Below are 25,036 nucleotides of genomic sequence, written 5' to 3'. Positions count from 1 at the left end.
GAGAGAGAGAGAGAAGAAGAGAGGTAAAAAAGTGAGAAAGATAGTGAGAGGAGAATAGAAAAATGAAGCGAGAAGAAAAAAAAAAGTTAAATTTATTCTTTATATGATAAAGATATATGTGATTGGGAAAGTAGACAGATTAATTAAGTTCTCGAGCTGGGTCAAGTCAGGTCGGGTCAGATCAAAAGCCACTCCCAACCAGTAGCAATAATGACAGCATCAGCAGCTAACGATACTGAAAGTGAAGACGGATTGGTGTGCAGTCAAGGTGTCTTCAAGGTGTGCAATGTATATATGTGTGTGTGTGTGTATGTGTGTGTGTGTGTGTGTGTGCATGTGTTTGTCCGTCTGTGTCTGTCCATGTGTGTGTATATATGTATGTTGTTGTGAGATGAACGGTGTGCAAATGGTAAACTTCAAGAAGAGGAAGAAAGGAGTTGGTACGGAATATAAGATGTTAAAAAGACAGTGAGCGAACTGATGAGAGTTGGAGGTGTACTCAAAGGTGTGTGTGTATGCGTATGTGTGTGTGTCTGTGTGTCCGCGGGGAATGGCAAAGAATAAAGCGTACGCCACCGGTAGACACCGTTAAGTTGATGCTGATAGTAGTGGTGGTGGTGATGATGGTGCTTGATGAATTTAACCAACCACTGTTTCTTCCACTTCCCTTCTTTCCTTCCACCTTATCCATCTGTCCATCCACCTTCTTCTAAGTAGCAGCAGCAGCAGCAGCAACAGCAGCAGTCGTAGTTGTAGTAATAGTAGTAGTAACAGTAGTAGTAGTAGTTAGTGATAGTAGTTAGTAGTAGTAGTAGTAGTAGTAGTAGTAGTAGTGGTTGTAGTACTACTACTACTAATACGGTGGCTGCAATCACGATGGGTGTTCATCATTCCCATTGCCATCAGACGAATGAATCGTGCATCTTTTCCCTAAACTTTCCGTTATCGTTCCTTCTCACTTTTCATCAGCTTCAGAAGCGGTTATAGTCTTTTGTTATGGTACTCGAAGAAATATGTACAGGTAATGGTATCAATGAGGATCACCGCTTATCATACTGTATATTTATTAACTGTAACCAATAACAACTTGGATAATACTTGATAATGATCAGAAAATTTCGTATGGTATAAAATTTACCGGAAGAATATGAATGAAAGAAAGAAATTTAAAACTTCATATTGTTAGCAGCCTAAAGGATATTGATGATCTACTCTTTCGTTAAAACTTTCAATTCTCTTTTTTTTCTTAGACATTTCCAATATGAATGATAGATACCACAGACTACAAATCTTTCTAAAAGTTTTTTTTTTTTATTTTCTGTGAAATTTATTGGAAATGACAAGAAAGTTGAATGTTAACGTGGAAATAAGATGAAATATATCAATTAACAGTATCTCTATTGGAGATAAAATATTATCAGAGGTGCAAATGTCCTTCCAACCACATTTTTTTCCTCTCTCTCTCATCAGATCATTTTATGAATGCGGCTTTTTTTGCGGAAATGTTAATATGGTTCAAGAATATTACTGCTGCTGTTGAAATCCACTCAGTTGGTTGTTTATTTAATAGCCGGATTAGTGGGAATTTATGCAAAATGGAAAAAGTACTGTTTGAAAAATGAAACAATCCTAAAATAAAAAAAATCTTTGTCATATTAACAGTATACCAAGAAATAAGCATTTCGATTATGGCGTATAGGGTAAATTTATAAATATAACTCTTTTGTCATAATTTTGTGCTACAATTAAAACCTAAAATATTTCCACATCTTCATTTCTCCAGTTCATGTTTTATCAGTAAACAAGTAAATCATTAACATATTTATCATTCTATCTTCTTCATATTATTACTATAACATTTAACTATTACAGCATCCTCAACCTGCATAGAGCTGATTTTGAACAAACTTTGAAAAACAATTGCATTTTTTGAACGCTAAACCTGTCTTTATCTTAGTAACTAATATAAAATCTACACTTAGATATAACACCTTTATCACTCAGATATCAGGTGGCTTGTTTTTAACAGCTTACTGATTAAAAGCTATCAAATTGGTTAATTTGCCCTATGCAATGATACTTGAAACCAAAAGAATTACAACTCTCGTAGAAATTCGTACAAATTGTCCCATTAGCAGTAACTAACATGGTATAACGATAGGACAACTCAAGGTCAAGGGTACATTATAACCTTTCGCTACTTTTGCATTCGCTGATGGACTCATCGATATATTTATTACTATCATCGATAACAAATGTCCACGGGTTAAAGGAATGCAGGGTGAGAAGTATTAATTTGGCTGACAATAATTTACCCTTCCATAGATCGCGTATTTGTCCAATACAGGGGATTCATAGTGGTGGTATAATAATACTGTTACATGTTTACTACTTCTTTGTTTACAATATATGCTCCTTGACGAGAGAAACAACAACCTACTCTGCCGATACCTGTCACCGTCAACAACAGCAATATATTGCAGACGACAAACAGAACCTGAACCTAAATTTGGCACTGATACTATCCTCAACATACCAATGAGACGTACAGGTAACAACTTTCGTGAATATGATCAGCAATTTCTTTGAATATATGAAGATATGACGGCACTATGAAGATGCATATTAAGTGGTGAATTATGCATTCCATGATTGGGTTGGTTTATCGATAGAATGTTTTTGAAGATCAAACGGTAAAAAGTTGCCAAAAGAGTAAGAATCAAAATTTTACTAATTACTAATAAAAAATTTCATCAAAGGTCAAGCGATCGTGAATGTACATACAATCAATGTGGAAAAAAGAAACAACAGGACATTAATAGCAAAACAGCAAAACCATCTAAGAAATTGAAAAGTAAATAACAGATATTAAGTAGAAATGAGTGAGCAACAATTATTTTGTCAGTATTTAAAAATACACTGAAGATCAGGGCTCAGGAAAAGAAGTTTCAAAAACCTGGCTTTATGCAAATTATATCCTACTAGTACAAACAATCTTTGCATATCTTTTTCTTGTTTTAACGCTCATTTTTTTGAAATATTAAAAATTCTCACCCATACATGCGCAATAAATATGAAATAAACAAAATGCTTTAATTTGATTACTTACTGCATACAGAATTCACTATTAATAATTTACTATGCATAACGTCTACATAACCCAATAATATCCTTTTGCTCAGATCTTAAGACGAGTGTAAAATCTAAGCAACAGTTTGGCAATTTCCTTCATCAGTTCTTTGTGGTTGTAAAATTGCTAACATAATTGGTGTAAAGCTTATTATAGATAATTTGAATCTTCGATCAATAACTACATAAATTATTCAAACTATTCAGTGCAAAATAAATTACGGTATTGTTCTCTGAGAATATTCTTTTGTATTTTTCCCATCGCATTTCGTGGCAGTTGATCAATACAGAGGAAACGCTTTGGTACTTTATAGTTGGCAAGTTTTGTATGAAGGATACGAATCGCTTCAGATTCCTGCAAAAATGCATGGCTACTTGATTCCGGTACGTACAGTGCCAATACTGCTTCGCCCAAATCACAATGTGGAATACCTGAATACAAGCTATATAGCACATATTTAAACTGAATATTATAAGTTCTTCCTGTTGCATTTTATCGTTTATGCTGTCAAATTTAAATCTATATACATTTCACTAACATTTTTATCATGTATACATATAAATGTAGCAGAACCGCATTTTCATGCATTAGTTTAATTGGATGAAGTTTCGTTGAGAAAGCCATGAAAGAATAAAATAAAAGATCAAGATGATGTTTGTCAGTGTTCAAATGCATTTATAATAAAAAAAAATGTTACTAAAGTTCGAGAACTAATGGATGTATTCCCAAATTTCATGAAAAAAATACTACCATAATACCATAAAACTCAATAAAACAAAAAGAATTACTGAAGAAATTAATTGAAGAAATTAATTTTACATTGTTTACCGATATTTTGACATTACATGCTAAGAAAGAACACATAAATAATTTACCTATTACAGCTGATTCTAATATATACGGTAAAGAATCTATAGCATCTTCCACTTCCTTGGGGTAAACGTTCAATCCACCACTTATAATCAAATCTTTCTCACGGCCTTGTATCCATAAAAAACCTTCAAACATATACTCTAAGCTGATAAGCAAAAAANAAAAAATAGAAATATCTTTAACACTTGTTTAATAGACAACATCATTATGGTGGGTTCAGCGAATGGCACCATCATATATTAAATTATATAATGATATTACTATTACTATTCATTTTCGCTGACATTCACAACTACTCTTGAAATGGAGTGCAATAATAATCACTAAAACAGTGGTTTCGCATTTAAATGAGCACCTTATAGAAAAATTTTATTGAAAAAAGATGGAGTAACGGATCTCCCCTATCAATCTGTTTTGGTTTTAAATTTAAAGAGAATTTGGATTACGCAAAATTTCGTTCAGATCAAAATTTACCATCTTCATCAATTTTACCAACATCGCCAGTATTGAAAAACCCGTCTTCAGTAAAAACTTTTTCTGTTTTATTCGCACTTTTCCAATAACCCGAAAATAAGCTCGGAAGGCGGATCTGCACTAAACCACCTTCGGTTGTACGAATCTACAATACAAATGTTGTTAAATTATAGTTTTCAAGAATTTAATAAAAAATGAATAGCAAATAATCTGAACCATCAGCTAACTAATCTTTGATATTTACAAATCTACATTACAGTCGCATATATGTTTATGATGCAGTACAATAAATTATTTCTCAAAAGAATTAAGCAAACGAAGCTTTCTCCTAGTTCACGTTAAGAAAAACAGATGGGGATTTTTGTTTCTACCACTTAAAATTCATCATGAGAGTTGGTAACTATTTAAAGAGAACATTAAAAGGAAAAGAGCCATGTTATACACGATAGCGCTATGCAAGTATGTTTGCTACTATTCTTTAAAAATTTTCAAGTTGAAATGCCATACAAGACAATTTATATATGACAGTTTCGTGCAACTAAGTTTGTTATTACTTTCTAAAAATTTCATTCTATTTGATTCTAGATAAATAATAAGTCCACTGAGAAGAAATGAAAATAATCAAGACTGTCCCATTTTCAATCTTATTTTTCCGCATAGAAGATATTACAGCAAAACATTAAAGGAAGTAATTATTTAAATAGAACATCAAAAGGGAAAAGAAAAACTTACATTGCCACCAGGTAAAACTTTTCCAACAGATCCTTTTCTACGATCATTGTAAGGATTAGTTGTAATTACAGCTGCTGAAAACTGTTATTTAATTTGGAACTACAACAGTATCTATTTGTTGAGCACTTATTTATAAACCACCCATATTCGCTGATGCTTTCTGTCCAAAATTAGTGTTACATGCATAATTCAGGAGTTCATGAATTTTATGTATATTTGATTGTTTCATAGTGTGCTGTCACAGTATCTTCCAGAAGTAAATAAGCATGATGTCATTTCTTTAGTGTCATTATTCCTTATCTATAAATTGATATATTTGCCACACTAATGAATAGACAAATCTTTTGCCATTGTATTATATTTCCCCACAGTCTCTAATTGTTATTTTTAAATGGAAATTCAGTTGCGTTTTCATCAGTCTCATATGCTGGTGTTTTACGACAACGGACATGTAACGCTGAATAGAAAAACCTGCAGTAGCTATTTCAGTAAGGCTGTTACAGCTAGTAATATCCAAAGTGATACTAATTCAGCAGAGAGAAGATCGGTAAAACAATTATTCATAAAGCAAAGTATAATGATGGATGCAAAAAGAAAGAAATAGTGGAGTAAGAAAAGTTACACTATTCGAATATTAGTGATAGAAGAAATAAATCATAAATATAATAGATGTAACAATAGGCAAAGTGCGCAACCTTCGGTCATGCCATAACGTTCCAGTATTTCATGTCCAGTTCGTTGCTTGAAATCTTCCCATAACATTGTGGACAAAGGCGCACTTCCACTTATAAACAGGCGAACATTTTTTGTTAGATCTTTTCCGAAACTGGATCTTTGCATCAAACGACTAAATTTCACCAATCATAATGATTTAACAAAATTTCGGATAATCTGACTTTATCGTTCAAGAAAAAGTGTGGAAGTGTGGAGAAGAAAAAGTGTGGAGAAAAACAAGCTTTGCTTCTCGAAGTGAGAAATACTGAAACCTGTTGAAATGTAAAAGTGCAACAAACTAAAACCTGTAATATGTCGGGACACCCATCATGACCGTACATCGAGGTAACCAATCCAAAGCATCGTTCACATCAAATTTCGGTCTAAGGAATTTGTTCACTAACAAATAAATCTCTTTTCATTGTAGTCTTTGTGTTATTAAAAGATAAATCCAAAGAACATTTCATGCTCACAAAGTTTTAATCAAGAATGCGTAAGTAAACTGAAATCAGACTGAGTAAAACTGACTGTTACCTAAAAATAACACTAGATTTCGTGAATAGCGCGCAATTGAGACTTATGAACATCCCGTGTATATGATCAAACGGAAGCATATGGAGCAGGACATCGTTCTGTGAAAATTTCCACATATCTACCAGTGCTTCTGCATTCCACGTAAGACCGCCATGGCTTATCATGGCGCCTTTTGGTAAACCTAAATATTTTCCTTTCTCTTCCAAATATTCTTAAACATCTGATATGTTCTTAAAATGTAACTGGAAGCAAAATAATTTGGGAATTTTTGGAATGTAACCGAAAGAAAAGTATCTTGCAAAGTTTTTTTCCTACTTTTTTAAATGTTAAATGAAAACAAACCAGTAGTTCCGGAAGTATAGCAAATACATGCAATGTCAACAGACTTTACGCATTCCATACCATAGTCAGGCTTCCTCTGGTGACTTTCCTCGAACAGAGCAGTGGAATCCATGACATGCTCAACCCTATTTGCAAAAATCTCGTCCTGTTTGATATTAGAACTGACAAATAAATGGGGATCACTATCCTAAAATGTAATGCTTTTCAATGAAGATTTCTACAATTTCAGAAATGAAAAAATCTTTGACAAATAATTAGTAAAGGTCAACTTTCTTGATAACACTCACACAATGTTATAAAGATCGTATGCGGGTTTTACTGTAATGAATATTCCGATAGCAAACAAGCAGAAAAGGTCACATGGAAATCTTTGTGGCATTATATTTAATTTATAAATAAACAAAGAAAATTAATGACCGAAAAACTAACTTTAACAAAATATATGGTTTCTGCTAGTGTAAAGGTTGGATTTAAAGGTACATAAACAGCTCCAAGTCGTATCGTTGCCAGATAAAGCACTAAACTATCGATGGATTTCTCCACTCGGCTCAGTACTCTGTCACCACGCTGAAAAGTGACATAGTAAGGAAAAGTGAGAGCTTAACACTACGATGTTTTTTCTTGGTTCAAATAATGTAAAGGGAGAATATCCACTGTATCCAAGGCTGAAATTGATCCAGAGCTAAGAACTCAGTAAAGTTATGAAATTTAGGGTAAATTGATACATCATCTCCTATTACGGGATAATTTATCTGGTTTTCGTTAACGATTAGTTCATGCAGGAAGAAAATTAGCAATGAATTCCAAATCAATTTCTTCTTGAACTCTTGAATTTAGTTTAATATGGACAAAAATAAACTGCATACACTAAGCCCAAATGTGGTATGTAGAAGTGCCACCATCGAACCAACTTTTTTTGATAGATCTCTATAAGTTAGTCTATCAGCATCATTTAGGATTAGTGCGATTTCTGTCGCATGACTACCAGATGCATCCAAACCCATATGATAAGTGATATTGTTCTGAGCTGTCGATATCCATCGTTTTAAAAATATCCGATAACTTGTAGCTATACGCCTTGTATAACAGTTTGCTAACATTTAAAAGTGATATCTGAAGATAACGGAAAATTCAGCACAAATATCAATGATCCCGTCGCGTATTACTTATCATAACGCCTCGTACCATTGGTATGAGGTAATGCTTCCGACTAAAAAATCTAAACGATGACCTAACTGATATCATCATTACCATTACACGTTGTCATTAGTTAATCATTACCGTTATAATCCATGTCTAGTAAGCACTGTTACTAATCAATTACAGATCAGTATTATACTGGACAGAATTTACAAATGATAAGAAAATCATATATGAAGCATGACAAAAATGAAATCACAATAAATCATGATAAGCTGGTGAAGAAATATCTTTGTGATATGATAATACTGCGAATAATGTTGCTGAGTTGATACGGTCTGGAACCATACCATATTTTGAATTATTACTTATTGCCATCATCATCAAAGCTAACGAATAACAATCAACTTGAAAAATACTTTCTCATATGTGAAACTGTAAAATCATTATTCAAACTTCCAAGCAATAATTTTTAGAGAAAAGGAGTGGGCAGACGCATACATGAGTAAGTTAACATATTAATTAGCGACTAATTAACAGATAACACTCTTCCAAAGCGATCAACAAGGCAAGGATTCAAGTGAATTCAAGAATGTCGCGATATGAGTATTAGCCCAGCTTTGACAACTGTCACTCATTGATTGTTCCCTCTATTTGTTTTGATGTTGCCGCTGGGCGGTGATATTTTCAGCGGAGTTCTCAATCAAATTTTGGAATTCAAGTTTTAAAATATTGCAAATCCTCGTTGGGATTCCAGCCTATACCAGGTAGCAACAAATTCTGAATCCATCTTAATATCACTAGGATATTCTTATTCATTAAGATATTCTTAATAAGGAATTCATGAAGATATTTTTATTGATATTCTTGTTTAATTGCGACTCATATTTCAGGATTCTGCTTCAAATTCTGTAGGAATACAGAATAGTTTTAGTTCAACTTATCCAGCAGAAAACCGATAAATGGTGCTTGAAGTGTTAATCAATCGACGCTTTCTACTACTTGGTACTGTCATCACCTTGTAGGTTTTCTTCCTAAAATACCCGTTTAATCGATTATTGACAATTTGACGTTAGCCTTGAATTACTTATCTAAAAGACTGTTAAGTCATAAGGTTATTTCGTTTCATTTATTGATCCAGTGATTCATTCCCCTAAGGCTTCTAATCAAATTAGATTAAATTAGCCAGTTCTAATTTGAAGAACGGATTATTATTGGAGTTGTCGGAAACTATCACGCTATTTTTTTCATCGCGTTTCGAAACTTTAAGGTTATTAAAGCTATTAACAAGTATTAAGTATACACATAGTTGCATGTTTTATTTTATTTAATGGTAATTTATCTTGTCATTATGTATTTTAGACTTGAAAAAGCCACAGAGTTTGATAATTACTTCAGTTTTTGAGACTTGAAAAAGAAAGAATACTGATTCGACTTTACGAGATTCCATTTTTATACCAAGAATGTTTGCTACCCAATACTTTCACATACTTTTCCGGTATCCTAAACGATGAGTATGTTTATCCATTCTTGCATTTGGAGGTAAAGTATAAAGCATTAGCAGTTCCTCAAACATGAATAAAATAGAGTGAAAGTTTTCCGTTTTCAGAGTTATCTTTGTATTTTTTGTTTATATATATTCACTGGAAAATGTCTACGATGGTGATTTTGTATTGAAGAAGTTTGTTATGTGGAATATTCAGCAGAATAAGATAAAGGACGTTTCTCGAGTTACTCAGCCGGTAAATCGTTAAGTAAACTTATTATATGAATTCCTAATTTCTACTACTTTGATGGACAAATATTGCGCTTTAACTTGAAATAAAATCAAATTGACTTTGCGGAAAAGAACTATTCAGTAGTATGAGATGAATAATATTTAAGAAGTAAACATTTTCTATCACTTCATAAAATGTTTTCTACATAATGACTCTTTATTTGATTTGAAATAACTGATTAAAAAAAATTAAGATCTCTGATGAAACCACTCCAAAATTACCGGATCATATGTGCTACAAAAACGAGCCATTCATCGTTCTAGAAAGCTGCGTAGCTTGTTCTCAGTTTGAGCGGAATGCTGTAAAAGCAGGTGATTAATTTACGGATTGGATTATTTTCCATTCAATTAAACGACCAGAGAACGACATTTGTTTCAACGAAAATCATTTAGAAAATCTTGCAATTCTTATTAATAGATAAATTGATGGCAAATCGAGTTAATGGCATTGTCCAGCTAAATAATGTGGCGTCCAGTAGGTTTATAAGTACCAGTCTTTCTTATTTGGAGAAAGTGACAATCCTGGCAGTATATTTGTAGGAGATGCTTCACTCTTTATGACGAATACATTTTTGTACTCTATGAATGGTATTTTACAAAATTTGTTGAACTTTTGCAGCTTATTGCGTTGAAACCGATTTCTATGATAAAGTTAACTGTACGAGAAGTAAACACCTTGGATTGAAGCCGTGCTATAAAACGACAAATCAGTCAACAAAGTTTAATTTATTCACATTATTTTCTGCTGTGTGCTCTGCTTCTAGCTATGGCTTTGTGAATTGGAGACAAAATGTGCTTCGTAAGCAAGGCTTTATGAGATTGCAGAATCAATTTAATTAATTCTGCTGTTCCTCAATTTGACAACTAACTATCTGTGATATTAGTGCTATTTCTTGCTAGACTTGGTAATCTTTAGAAAAAAAAACAGTTAATTGTCAAATTAATCTGTTCATAGATCACGTTAGCAATGACTGTGTATGTATAGCAGGTAAGACATAAAGGTACGACCAGTTACATAATGTGCGGAAATGGCGTATAAGTTGCAACAAAATGTGCATTCATAGAAGTGATTATAGTTTCTTAGTTTTATGGTATATTAAAATTATTTTATATATCTAATAAGACGGTTGTATTCCAAATGCCGCACACATTTTTATAAATATGGGTCTCATTTTAACATGGAATGTATTAATGATAGAAACTCTAGCTTTATCCAGAACTTTATCCAAAAAGAACTTTCATATATGTATAAATTAGGTCATGAAAAGCGCCAATTTGTTGTTCTTCCTCAGGTATTATGCATATTTTTCTTCATTCTTTATATTTTCCTGGTTCTCAGCTTACTCTTTGCGATTGTTCAACCGATGATTAAATTTTCATCGAAAAAAGAAGTTGAGGACTGATATCTTATGAATAAGTTGTTGTTTTAAAGAAATTTTGAGAATAGTTATCTCGATTCTTAAATTAATCTAAAGAATGTTGTTTTCCTCGTTTCTAGTTTCGTAGTCTTGCAAGTGAAGCTATAAGCGCACTTTTCAAGACTATCGTTTCCTTGAGATGCTTAATCGTATCAGCTTTTTTAGTCGTTGAAGATTCGGCCCTTACTCATTAAAGAGTGATTTAACACATATTTCAAGTCTTCGCATTTTTTCAAGCCTTCTTTTTATTTGCTTGAAGAAGTCAAGATTATTTGTCATCATTATCAACCATCATGATAATCATACATGTATTCAGCACTGATCTTAATATAATTTGATGATATAAACAATTCATGACAATGATATTGAAAATTTAATCTTCATTTTAATGTCAATATCAACAAAAGCGCTTTTTTAATTTGCTATTCAAAATCTTGTTTGAAAGGACAAATTGGTCAGACTTATAAAACGATTCATTAGCAATCATTTTTCAGTATATATTGCTAGTATCAGGTTGTGCGGTATTTATAAGCTGTAATAATACAATCTTTTAGAAGGAATGTCGTTGTCTCGAATGATATGCTTAATGTTTATTGTTATGCTTGTAATAACTATCACCTTTATTTTGTTAAGTATGGTGAGAATTGTTCTATAATCTGAAAGATGATTAATAATATTTTGTGATTTCATTTAATATGATATGACATGTGACATTTGCTTATCTAATTGATGCTAACAAAAGTGTTCCAATTCCTTTTCGTAATTTTCAATATTGATTATATCATTAATAATAAAGCACATTTTGGAAGATTTAGTCTATGGATTCTGATTCATAATGCCTAATTTATTCTGATTGATAAATACTATTTTAGAAAATTGAACTGTTTCAAATTAAATCGATATTAATCTGTTACAGTCATAATCGATTTGAATCAGCAAATAACTCATCTTCCATTCACTCAAATGAAGCATACGTTAGTTCTGTATAATTTAAGACGTATATCATGGAAGAGATTACCTCTGTTTCTAATATACCATATTGGATATTTAATCTCATTGCTGGTTACATCGATGATTACCGTATTTGTCTAGGAGTACCGTATTTGTCAGGAGTACTATGTTATAAAGTGTTTAAGTTAGCATGAACACATAGTAATATCGTACTCCTGATAAGTTTATCATCCATTAAATGAAATGCAGAAAGAATGAGCTTTGTAGATGTTGAATAATGAAATGGATCCAAGTTGGCATGAATCAATCCTGATTAAATCTAAATCAAAATCCTTGAATAATGGAATAATAATCGATGACACAATTCGATATAAAGATGGACGAATGAAAGCATTGACTGTTGCGCTTTTGGGAATTAATAAACGGCAAAATCGAATTCTTCCAATACCGCCTTTATTGTCAAATTTTCCTCTAAGAAATGAATCGATCTCAAAACGAACTATTCCCATGTCTCGCTCTTCTTTCGTACCTTCAAAAAATGAGCCAGTCAAATCAATTGCTTTATCATTGTCTCGTCCGGTACGATTACGAATGTCACCACCATCTTATGATCATGTTCCTGTTCATTCTGATAAACAAATCATATCATCATCAATTCTAATGACACTAAAACAACGAAATTTGTCTCGGATCATTTCACAAAAGTGGACAATAGAAAAGCACAAAAAGCATGGTACCAAGCAAATCGTTGCTATTCAATCAGTAACTTCCACTGTTAGATTGCGAAAATCGGATAAAGATTTCGGAAATGGTAAAGAAGCTCGTAGAAGAAGAAGAGCGGAAAAAGAAAAAATGTCGCCTGAGAAAGTTTTGAAAAATAATGTTGTACGGAATAACATCGACTTTATTGATTACGGGTACATTTTGTTTTTTGAACCTGAACTGATGTGACATGATTATTCATGTGACAGAACTAAACTTCTTTGGTCATCAAACCCAAACAATGAGCGAAATGAACTAAACAACTTTAATAGTTACAGTAAGAATATCATGAGTTGACGTGAATGGAACACTGTAACGTTAGTGTGACGCAATAATTTCCTCTGTTATCGATTATTCATATTTCATAAGATTCCAACGTTGCTATTCAATCAGTAACTCGAAAAAATTGAATTACTGATAGAAAACAATCAGTGAGATACCAAAAGAAAAAATCAATGAGATTTAATGATTATGATAAGGCAACTGAATATTTGAACCGGCAATTCCTGATCTTCTATTCTTTTCCTGAAATGTCTGATTTAGTCATTATCTATTCTCGGTTCTATTTCCGGTTGTAATCTATATAATACCAAAATGCAATAGGCTTAATTATATAAAAGCATACTGGAAATCCTTAGACAACTATTTGATTTATTTTGCAAGATTTTGATTCTAAAAAATCTGAAGTGATCTTTGATTATTCAATATTAAAGGACATATTCTATGAACGATTTTCGAGCTTTCTTCATTCTAAATCAAATTTTTAATAAGTTTGAAACTTTAAATTGAACTACTTACTTTTTACCACTTATTTCTTTGCTTAAGATAATCAACATCTAATTTATCCTTCACACATTTCCTTGCTTATAACTTCCACTCTTTCCAGGAAGCAGAAACTATAACATGATAATTACTTGTTCAATTGATGATAATTAATTGGGATTGACAATGATTAATTAATTTCAGGCATGGACAGCCAATAAAGTCAAATAAAAAAAACCATTTATCATCGGAAATAAAGGTATCAAGCATCATGAATATTAGCAATAACATTTACCTTCAGATCATAAGTGCACCAATTGCAGCAACCTTTCATCTCTACATTGTTTATTTCAGTGAAAGAAGGAGGATGGCAAAATTTCCTACAAATGAACAAAATAAACCAGATGCTAAATTTAGATGATTTGTCTTTATCAAAAGAGTCTTCTCATATCACTACTAAATCAAACGATGGATACCATTGGAGAAGTACGACAAATGAGTAAGTTCTTCTTTCTCTTAAATGAAATAGATATTATATCTGGCAATGTATAACAATGGGAATAATATAGAATACGAAATAAAGTAATGTTCAGTTCGAATGATCTCTTCAACTCTTAAATATCATTAATTAAGCTAATTAAGCTATCGTGAATTTTTCCGTCCTCCGTTTTACTTATTTATGATAAATTTGGATAGGATAATTTGATGCTATCAGAGTTTTCATTCAACCATAACAGCCCAGATCATACGTGCGATCGGTATCTTTGAACGTTAATACGTGAGGATACAGTACCACACGTGCTTTATCTAGAGTTTTAATCATCTGTTCGCTTATTAAAATACTTTTGACACTTTAGTACTCAGTGAACTTTAATACTTCATATTTTCCATAACTTATTCGAAAACAAATGTCTCGATTTTGGGTTATTAACTAAGATTTATCCAGTGATACTTAAAGAAAATGTCAATTGAAAATCAACTTGAGGTCAAAGGTTCATGACAATAAAAAAAGTGGTATAAATATCTTGATACCTGGTATCGTGGGTGGGATCATTGTTCTTTTTATCATTGGAATCGGTATCCTCGGATTCATATACTACCGAAAGATGAAAAATAAAACTCAGAAACAAAAGGACAAAGGTTACTTATATTTCATTGTACTTATCTTACCTTCTTATCTGATAGTATCAGTCTATTCATAATTTGACAAGTAATTATGTAACTGCACATTAAAAAATTAATTTTTTAATTATAATTAAATTAAAAATTAATTTGAAGGAATGACTGGGATGGTTTCAGCGGTATTTCAATCACCATGGGCACCTGATATGATTGATGCCTTACAATTCCAGTACAAAGGACCTTTGAACGTTTGCATTAAACAACCTATCTGTTTGGTAGGTTTTGTGAAATTTCTTGAAATTTCAGATAAAATTTAAGGGACATCCTATAAATTCAACTAGATTGGATCATGCGAGCGCATTTCCTGATAATCATACACTTTGGAAAGGGAATGTTTATGAAGGAGAATTGAAAAAGACTGCAACTCGTAAAATCAGTCCCACTTAACAGCCCTTCATTGAACTTTCAGTTATTTTGAATTTTATTGACAATCGCACATTTTCTTGCAATTCTCTTCCAGAAATTAGTTACATAATGGTATATTATCCTTTAAACTGGTCATATGTATGATAAGGAAATAAATTTGAATTAAATTTGATGTCTCTTATTTTTAAATAAAATTCCACAAAATGTTTGATCTTTGACATACGGCCATTTCAACGACTCATTCCGATATGAATAAACAAAAAATGAATAAATGAATAAGTGAGAAACGAAATGAACTTCTTCAGAAGCATGATTTGGAGAATTCCGTTGTAGAATCGCCTAAAGCAGAAGATCATATCGTATTCGATGATAATCTAAATGAGGTATACGAGATTGGTAGTGAAGTGGAAATTATGTTCGATCAAAGGAACACATGATAGAATGTAAAATTAGTAATGCTTTTGATAAGCATCGAAATTGATGCAATGTTTGTTTATACAGTTATTTTTAAATTTAAATTTTAATTTTCAAAAGAGGACATTTACAATTATCATTTATGACCGTAAAAAGGAAAGATAAACAATTACATATCCAATAGAAAATTTTTTTTGTATAGAACTGGGGATTCTCTATAAATGAAAAACTTTGCTACTATAAATAACTGATAGAAGTGATAGTTTTTCCTGTTTTCTTCTCTACACTAATTAATTTCGGCTAGAAGATACAATTCCAGCTCAACTTGAGCATTCGCATAATTCTTTTTTCTTTTATGAAAATTTTGTTTCAAATAGCTATTGCAATGGCAAAGGCAAATTTATAGGAATCAATCTGGAAGGATTAATTATTATCAGAAAGAATTTAATTTTTAAATCTTTTTTTGGGAAGAAATTTAGAGGAAACTTTTTGTTATGTGAATTCAAATGTCTTTAGGACTGTCCAGTGCATTATTTTTAAGGTCAGTTTACGTTACATATATATATATATTTTTTAATATATATATATATATATTTAAACAAAAATTAAAATTGGTATTTCCATTCTCCTACTCATTTGTTTCAGTTGCATTTTTCTTTTTTCTTTTGCTTAATTTTATTTCTACAGGATTTGTTTAAGAGAAATACTTTATCAATGTCTTGTTTTTTACTGGTAAGTATTACTTTTGTAAAGTATTTTTTAAAGTAAGGTCAAATGAGTTATTGAGTTAGAATGAAAATTATTAATTTAATGACTAGCATTGCTCCACCATAACTGATCCAATTATAAATAGATTTATAATTATAAATAATTATAAATCAAAAATAACTCGAACAACACTTCAGCACTTTTTTACCTTACTTCTTACTTATTGCTTTTTACTTACTTTAAAAAGTTATGCTAACATGGAGTTAATGATTATATAAGTTTTTACTGATCTGTAAAGAGAAAGGGAGCTTTTGAGTGGTAGAATGTATATTAATTCATGTGGAATTTGTGGTGTAGGTTTCTTATAAATCAATTAAGGCAAATAACTAATTATCGTGAATAAGTGAAAGGTATTTTATGAATAGGTAGTGCTGGTGAATACAATTTCCTAGAAAAAAAAAAGAATAAAAGTAAATAACTAGTTTCAAAGGAAATATTTATAAGAAATGGGGTAAAATTTCAAATTATCATCATAGAAAACGAAAAATTTCCTAAAATGTGACATTTATTCTAAAACTAGCATTTATTTATTTATTTTTTCAATGATTTTTGTATGCTTTTGCGATATTATATAAATTCATTGGAAAATTACTTGGTTATAAAAAAGTTTCTTGATTAAAAAACTCAAATGCTAAACTTTGAGCTGTTAATTATCAAAGAATTATTTAAAAATAAATAGTACGTATTTGAATAGAAATAGCATTTCAATGAATTTAGAGAAAGGTAAAAATTTAAAATATGATAGCAATCAATGGCCTAAACAAAAACGCTGTTACATCATTGAATTGTTTGAAAAATTTTTTGATAAGTTATTTATTTAAAATTTTTTTTTGCACATAATTATGCATTAAATGTAAGACAAAAATATTGGAATTAGCAAAAAAAAAAAAAAGTAGTAAGTATTAGCATTATTTCAATTACTTACCATACATGAATCGTAATAATCAGTTAATTGTAAGGATTTATTATTCGAACAAAATAAAAGAAAAGAAAAAAAGAAGACAAAATAAGTATAATTAATAAGTAAGGAATGAAATTGACAACTAAACAATTAATAATAATATGTATATGAGTAAATATATACATATATCTATGGGAAAATTTGAAATAAATAGAATATTTTGAAAAAAAACAAACAAAGAAAAAGGAAATATATCGTAATGAAAAAATGCTAAAATTATTTCTATTTAAAATGAAAAAAAAGGGAGAGAATAAGGGGAAAGGTAGAAGAGAGAGAGAGAAAGAGAGAGAAAAGGAAGAAAAAGGTACAAATGTTTTAAAAAACTTTTAAAAAAAATTTAAGATCGAAGAAAAAGAAAAAGTTAGGCAATTTTTACATCAATTCCCATCAGAAAGCATGCTATCGTATTTTGCGCCATACGTCGTCGTAGTAATACTTTATCAAATTCCGATATGTATGATTCATTGGTATACTGATCGAGATCCATTAGGTAAACAGTGATAAACATGGAAATCTAAATGATAAGCATTAGTGATAAATGAATAAATTTATTTACCCAGACAATATTTCATTTTTAGTCAAATTGAAATAATTAAAGGTTAGAAGGAAAACTACTTTCTTAATTACCATTTTTTGCTTTGTTTCCTTTTTTTTTTCGTCTTGTTAAATAATGATATGATAAACAATCAATCAATCAAATCTCACTGTCACTTTCTTGATTAATTCGAATTGAGGACTTTTTTGTTTCTTATTTTTAAATCATTTATCATCTAATCATAAATATACAACTAACTTTATCATTTTCTTGTTTATTTCTATTTTGATATGAAATTTTTTTTTTTTTTGTCTTCTATTGAGACTAACAACTATTTGTAATATACAATAAGATAAATACGTGACAATAAAAAATTTGCTTGAATTGAATTGTATTGGTAAGTTATGCTTTGTTGCGAAAGTTTTTAAATATATAAATGTGCATCAATTCAAATTTTAAAATTTTAAAAAATTTGGAAAATTATTGTATGCTCTGCCGAAACATTATTAAAAAATCATTAAATGGACAAAATTAATAATTTTTTCCATTGATTCAAATTTAAAAAAATGTATGATAAGGAATAGAATTTAAACGAAAAAAAATTTGTCTAATCATTTGTGATTTTTTAGCAAATTTTTTTTAATTTGTTTAGTTTTATATGATTATATTATATCACATTTTGTTATAATTATTTCACATTTCAAATAAATCATATATAATTGTGTCACATAATTATATCACATTTTATTAAATAAATCATACAAACTTACAATGAAAAGGTGAAATAAAAGCAAATTCATATAAATATTCAATTTCTTTTTAATAATTTCATCGAATATAAAATTAAAAAAAAGAAGTTTGGTACCGGACGTTTTTCAACGATATTTTTTTCAATTTCCGGTGGTATGTATTCCTTGATATCATCAAATTCTGGTGTACATATTTCTGTTTCAATATCATAGAAACCTGGTTGCATAACCTGAATACATGAATGTAATTAATAAAAAAAGCAACAATTGAAATGTTTGGAATTAATGAAATACTTAAATTAATAATTTTGGTGCAAAAAATAAAAGGAGAAATATATGAGAAAGTAAAAATGTAAAAATTCTATTAGAAATATTACGCTATTTCAATATTACCATTATAGAATGCAAATAATCAATTCTTATTCGATTATTCATTTCTGAATTTGTTCATTTTCTCGTTATCAAAAAAAACAAAAAGTCAATTCTCTTTTTTTTTATTTCTTATTTCAAAATCATATTTGGTCCAGAAATAATCATAACAGAAGAGATTGCATCAGAGGCTAAATCCATTAATTAAGCCTAAAGCCTAAATGAAACCCATCGTTTGATGGATAAAGAATTTTCGTTTTTCTTACTCTATTATTCACTTATGATAAGCATTAAAGGAAGTAAATAAGCAAATGAATAAATGAAATAAATAAATAAAAGAAAAAGAAAGAAAGAGACAAATAAAGAAATAAATAAATGAATAAATAAATAAACAAATAAGCAAATAAATAAATGAATGATTGAAAGGATTTGGTAACAAATTTTTACGAATTTTATGACAAACAATAATTACTATATTGGTTTGCACCATTTATTTGGTAAAATTATGCTCAAAGAAGTTTTTTATTTAAATAAAATGTTTAGTAAATTAAAATGCTTTATTTTTTTGATGTAAAAGAAAAAAAATCGAAATTTTTTCAAAATTTCTTTGATAACCAAACTTTTTTTTAGGTATTAACGAATAATTAAGCAAAAATATGTTACCAATCCATAAGAATTATATATAGTTGAAGTATATTTCATCATTTCTCGTATAAATTGATATTAAATTTTGTAAGATTTTATAAGCACTTTTTCAAGATGCATACTGTATGAATAAATGTTTGAATACGGTAAATGAAACATGATAAGGAACAGACGTGATCATATGTTGACTGCTACTATGATCTAGTAAAACTCATTGCAATTTTTTTTTAAAAGTTATCGAGCATACATGTATAAAATATCGGTAATTAAATTAAATTTCTTAAATTTTAAATTTCCATCGATTTCTAATTTATTATTTTTCTAATACTACGATTACATGATAATCATTTTTTGATAGGATGAAGAAATTAATTGTGAATTGAACTTTTTTTTTGGATCGGAAAAAAAATTAAATTTTTTTGTCAAATCGCTCCATTAATAGTTTTATATTTAGAAAATAGAAAATTTTAAATATTAAACTGGATGGTTTATTGGGAAGGATTTGCAATGGTTGGATCGGAAAAAAAAAATTAGGTAAATACGTTAATAGATCCGGTTGAATATTATTTACATCCATATAAATACAAATATACTGTTTAAAATGGTAGAATTTTTTAACATAATAATTAATTAGAACTTGATTAATTTAATTTAATACATTAAAAAAAATACGAAAACCGAACCAAGGAACAGATTTCTTTAGTTGCAAAATGATAGCAATATATTTGTAGTCAAGAATTCTAACTAAATATCAATTTTAATATTATTAATTGATTGTAAATTTGGCAGTATCACAAAAGATAATTAAAAAAATTTAATTTCTTTGAAAAAATGTTTATAAATTTTCAGATAAATTTTGAAATAATTTTCAGTCAAAAAAAAAATGAAATGAACAACACAAAGTATTTTATATCATTTGAAACTTTACAAAAGTTTTTTGTTCAACTTTTTTTTAAGTCAAATTGTTGAAGAAATTTGGATTTCTCTTGCAAATCAATTAGCATATTATAAATGTCATTTCTAAAAATCTATGATGAAATAATTAGTATAATGAATTCAAACATTTTGACTAAATTTTTTATTCTTTAATGATCTAACTTCTAAAATTACCGTTATTTTTCTAGCTTAAATTCATACCAAAATTTAGAATAACTATTAAATCTAATTCTTTTTTCTTTTTAGATTAAATTTTAAAAGCTCAATATGCAAATTGTAAATATACGTTACTTACTTCCTTTAATAAATTATTTCCTTTCAATATATTCGTAGTAATTAATTAGATAATGGTTGAAAAAATTCCTGTTAATCAAAAATTTCCATGAATAAACGGAATAATATTTGAGGTTATATGCATAAATATAATACTATACAATAAAAATTTTTAAAAACTAAAATTTTTCTTTATTAATTAAAATTAATACCTATCTTATATTACATATTGCATTCAATATGTAATGTAAGACAGGTATTAATTTAATCGGATATATGTAATTCAATTAATATCTAATTATTCATGACAGCGGGAAATTATTTAGTAATAAGAGGGGATAATTTTAAGATTGCTTGAATTGCAAAAACAATTTTTCAAATCAATGTATAACTAATTGATAAGCATTACCAATTAAAAATTATTTTTGGAAAATTTTCTAAATAAATTTTAACAAATATATGCAAAAAAAAAAAAAATGAATGATTTACCGTCTTGCTTTTTTAAAAAATTTTATAAATTTTCCTTTTCTCGCACTTTAAAATCCAAACATTTCATGTATGGTAAATTCAAGCATTATTTAAGAAGATTAATATCAGACGTTTCAATATGATTATTTTCAAATTGCTAACAATGAAGCCTTAGATGGTTAACTTCTAATCATTAGTGATAAATAAGTAGTACGAATGATTCCTGATTAATATATGTTAAAATTACCATCAATAATTTTAGCTAATCAAATTATTCCTCAAAAAAAAAAGAAACTAGAGTGCCTAATTAACCTAATTCATATAAGAAATTACTTCGATTACTGCATTTCGGTATTCTGGAACGTTTATTGCTACATTTACAAATACTAACTTCTAATGTTAAAATGCGCAAAATTTAATCAAAATTAGCTATCTCTTGCTAACTTTTTCAAATAAATAATTAAAAACTTTAAAAATCAAAATAAAATGGCCAACATACCTCACATTGACAGTCATTATCGATAGTTTTCGATATCATTCGTATTCGTGAAATACCATGACGTGTCGTTTGATTTCGCATTTGTTTACAGAAATCGCAAAAAACACTGCAATCAATTTTAGCAATCGCTAAAATTTTTTCATAAATAATTAAAAATCTAATTACTAATCTGATTTTAAAAAAATACGTAAGCATATACTTATATATGTTATTACTTTATTTTAATATTATCTACCATATTTCAAGTTTTTTTTCTTTTCTCTTTATTTTTTGTTCTTATTGAAGTGATAATTTTTGATTTTAAATCATTAAAATATTAATTTAATACTATTGAATGGATAGATATATACATATAAATAGATGTCGCATGTACATGTGACTTTTTTTTCGAGTAAAAAAAATGAAAAAAAAATTAAAATTAAATTAATTACCAAGTATTTTCTAATCTTGCACATGGGCATTGATTAATTTTATTATTAATTTTTTCCGAACATGGCAATGCCGGATAAGCTGGATCCGGTATACCACCAATTCGCATTTCAGTTTCGGCAATTAAATTTTTTACTGGTCGTGTAACTTCGACACCAAGTGCTTTAATTTTGATGCATCCCGGGATGGTCGGATTTCTGGGTGTCAGTATAATTTGATCAGGATTAAATCGAATTTTTGGCCGATATTTTGCCGGATCAATGCCTCGCCTTGATAAATAAACTGAAATTTGATTGGAAATAAAAAAGATTGTATTGTTATAGGGAAAAAAGAAGTAAATTGTATGAAAATATGCATTAATTTACTATCTATTATATCTTGTATTTCGATAAAATTCATCCTAATTTAAATCTGAAAAAAAAAATCATTCAGACCAAAATTTTATTCATTATTTTATTTCTCACTTATATAGTTTTGCTCGTTTTTCAATCACAAATTATTTTGACTGAATTTGTATCATCCAAACTAATTAAATTGACACATTTTAAAATCATCTGCTAATGCTGCTATGAAATAAGTGCTTTTTAGTGGATGCAGAAATAATTTCAAATTCTTTTTAATTTCAAATTTGAATTTCAAACTTTTTTAACTAACGAAACAATTTCAAGCTAAATATTGTTCATTTTATTTTAGCAATCAACAAATGGTAGCTATAAACAAACGATAAAAACTGGAAATTTTTATCCTATTAAATAATTTATTCAAATTAGCTAATTTGTTAATAGCGATGAATTTGAAGTGAAACACGAAATTTGCCACTTTTTGATCTTTTCAAGCAAGCATGCTTATGATTGAAATACAAAAAGTTGAATTAAGACTAACAAACTTATTCGTTAATGCCATTTCGATTTGTTAATTTGATTTCACTTCCAAAACTGTTTTTGAAAATTTTATCATTCAGGTTAAACATAATTACTGCCTCAGTTAATTGAAGCTTAATAAAAACATTGAAATCTTTGTCTCAAAACTTTGGAAAGAGAGAGAAATGGAAGGATGTGATTTTTTAATTTCATTTTATATTTAAAATTAATGCAATATAGCAAAAGAAAAGAGAAATTAATTTTGCTAGGAAATAAAAAAAAAACAAATAAAAGTATGAATTATTGTTAGAACGTAAATTTTAATTAAAATATTTAAGAAAAAAGGAAGAATTTCGGAATAGTGAATGAACATTAAAAGTTAAGCAAATTAAACTATGCTAATTATGCAAATAACAATAAGAAAGCTTAGATTGAAAAAGGAAGAATACACTAGCACATTGGCTAGGCTAATGTGAATAATGTAAAACTAACTGGAAGAAATATCGGGTGAAATTTTTTGAAAGAATCGCAAAAAAAAAGTGCATTCTAAACATTGTCACACTCATATCACACCCGAAACATTTTCACAGACATACCACATCCGAAACATTGTCACACTCATATCACATCCAAACATTGTCACACTCATATCACATCCGAAACATTATTACTTCCATATCATAATAATTTAGAAAATAAAGAAATGAATAGTAATTGATTACGGCTAGAAAATATTCAAATTTGATCAAATTGAATTGTCTAACAGTTAATGACATCAAATTAACATAAAGTTTGTTTATAAAATTAAAGTATATTATGGAAAAATGAATAATTTGAAGTTAATAGATTGTTTAGTTTATTATCGAATATAATTTAATATCAAAAAATTCTTTCATTTATTAGAAATAATTGGAATAAATATTTTCAGGGATAAAATATATTTAAAATGAAATGAATTAGTTCAAGGCAATCATTTTATTCCATCTTTCGATATATTTTCATTTTTTTTTTCGTCACTTTCTCTGCGAAAAATTTTACACATTCATAAGATGGATAAACTCAAAATGACAGCTCATTAAATTTTATGAAATATATTTATTTCAATTTTAATTGTATTTATTTCAGTTTCATTCAGGATTTTTCTTGCTTTTTTTCCTTTTTTTTATGCAAATTATTTATTGTTTATAATAATAGTACTCGTATATTTTCATACATTTATTTTCACTTTTTCCTCTTCCTTCCTACTCTTTTTCAGCTTTTTTTTTTCTTCAACTTTGCTACATATCTATTTTCTTAGGCGTATGTATGTCATTGGAAATGATTAATCTAAAAGGATATGAGAAAAGAACGATCATTTCTTCGAGAAATATAACCTGAAATTTCGTCAACAAATTAAAACATTTTCTATTTTATTATTCATTCCTTCAAATTTTAAAACTCAAAAATTTAATCGATATTTTAAATTTTTCATTTTATCTTTTTTTTCATTCATTTTAAATTTTTATTAATTATTTACAGAAAGCTTTTAAATTACAGTTTTTGTCTAATCAATAACACATAATCTATAAGAAATGAATTGTGGCAAAAAAAAATTTTTGATCAACTTTTTTTTCCTTTTATTTGTTAATTTATTTCGTCAATAAACAAAGAAATAAAAAGGAAAAAATTTAACAGTGAAAAAAAAAAGAAAAAAATATTTGAAAAGGGAAAAGTGCTTTCTCTCTTTTTTTTCTTACCTTTTCTAAATATTTTTTATGGCTACTTTTTAATCATTCTTTAAAATATAATAATGCAACAAAGTTGTATTATTCAAATTTAAAAATTATACGAAAAATAATTTTGAGAAATTATGAAATGTTTATGTGATTAGATACAACGTTATGCACATATATATATATATATATATATATATATATATATATATATATATATATATATATATATATATATATATATATATATATATATATATA

At 28.6% G+C, this 25,036-nt stretch overlaps 7 protein-coding genes across 7 annotated transcripts; 3 read left to right on the top strand and 4 right to left on the bottom strand.

Annotated features, from left to right (window-relative positions):
- Positions 1-786: 786 nt before the first annotated feature.
- On the bottom strand, positions 787-2,534 carry LOAG_04220 (hypothetical protein; the record flags this gene model as incomplete). Its single annotated transcript, XM_003139757.1, has 2 exons — positions 787-930; positions 2,316-2,534. The coding sequence occupies 2 exons, from the start codon at positions 2,532-2,534 to the stop codon at positions 787-789; spliced, it is 363 nt and encodes a 120-aa protein (XP_003139805.1).
- A 794-nt stretch (positions 2,535-3,328) lies between these two features.
- On the bottom strand, positions 3,329-7,917 carry LOAG_04219 (hypothetical protein; the record flags this gene model as incomplete). The annotated part of the gene is made up of 10 exons (XM_003139756.2): positions 7,666-7,917; positions 7,229-7,366; positions 6,800-6,986; positions 6,458-6,638; positions 6,229-6,306; positions 5,905-6,056; positions 5,210-5,283; positions 4,478-4,622; positions 4,006-4,128; positions 3,329-3,561 (listed from the first exon to the last, which is right to left on the bottom strand). Exons 1-10 carry the CDS (start codon positions 7,897-7,899, stop codon positions 3,329-3,331), a joined length of 1,545 nt encoding a protein of 514 aa, XP_003139804.1. The 5' UTR covers positions 7,900-7,917.
- A 984-nt stretch (positions 7,918-8,901) lies between these two features.
- LOAG_17257 (hypothetical protein) lies at positions 8,902-10,556 on the top strand (the record flags this gene model as incomplete). The annotated part of the gene is made up of 4 exons (XM_020449917.1): positions 8,902-8,960; positions 9,549-9,681; positions 9,911-10,028; positions 10,336-10,556. The coding sequence occupies 4 exons, from the start codon at positions 8,902-8,904 to the stop codon at positions 10,554-10,556; spliced, it is 531 nt and encodes a 176-aa protein (XP_020306486.1).
- Positions 10,557-12,352: 1,796 nt separating this feature from the next.
- Positions 12,353-13,036, top strand: LOAG_17256 (hypothetical protein; the record flags this gene model as incomplete). Its single annotated transcript, XM_020449916.1, has 1 exon — positions 12,353-13,036. One exon carries the CDS (start codon positions 12,353-12,355, stop codon positions 13,034-13,036), a length of 684 nt encoding a protein of 227 aa, XP_020306485.1.
- Positions 13,037-14,889: 1,853 nt separating this feature from the next.
- Positions 14,890-15,594, top strand: LOAG_17255 (hypothetical protein; the record flags this gene model as incomplete). The annotated part of the gene is made up of 2 exons (XM_003139755.2): positions 14,890-15,006; positions 15,463-15,594. 2 exons carry the CDS (start codon positions 14,890-14,892, stop codon positions 15,592-15,594), a joined length of 249 nt encoding a protein of 82 aa, XP_003139803.2.
- Positions 15,595-17,661: 2,067 nt separating this feature from the next.
- LOAG_04217 (hypothetical protein) lies at positions 17,662-18,811 on the bottom strand (the record flags this gene model as incomplete). The annotated part of the gene is made up of 2 exons (XM_003139754.1): positions 17,662-17,814; positions 18,701-18,811. The coding sequence occupies 2 exons, from the start codon at positions 18,809-18,811 to the stop codon at positions 17,662-17,664; spliced, it is 264 nt and encodes an 87-aa protein (XP_003139802.1).
- Positions 18,812-21,744: 2,933 nt separating this feature from the next.
- On the bottom strand, positions 21,745-22,602 carry LOAG_04216 (hypothetical protein; the record flags this gene model as incomplete). Its single annotated transcript, XM_020446539.1, has 3 exons — positions 21,745-21,880; positions 22,206-22,485; positions 22,569-22,602. The coding sequence occupies 3 exons, from the start codon at positions 22,600-22,602 to the stop codon at positions 21,745-21,747; spliced, it is 450 nt and encodes a 149-aa protein (XP_020303136.1).
- Positions 22,603-25,036: the final 2,434 nt, after the last annotated feature.

This window comes from Loa loa (assembly GCF_000183805.2).
Source record: "Loa loa unplaced genomic scaffold supercont3.54, whole genome shotgun sequence".
Classification (NCBI taxonomy): Eukaryota; Metazoa; Nematoda; class Chromadorea; order Rhabditida; family Onchocercidae; genus Loa; species Loa loa.
This window is presented reverse-complemented; position numbering and strand designations above follow the sequence as displayed.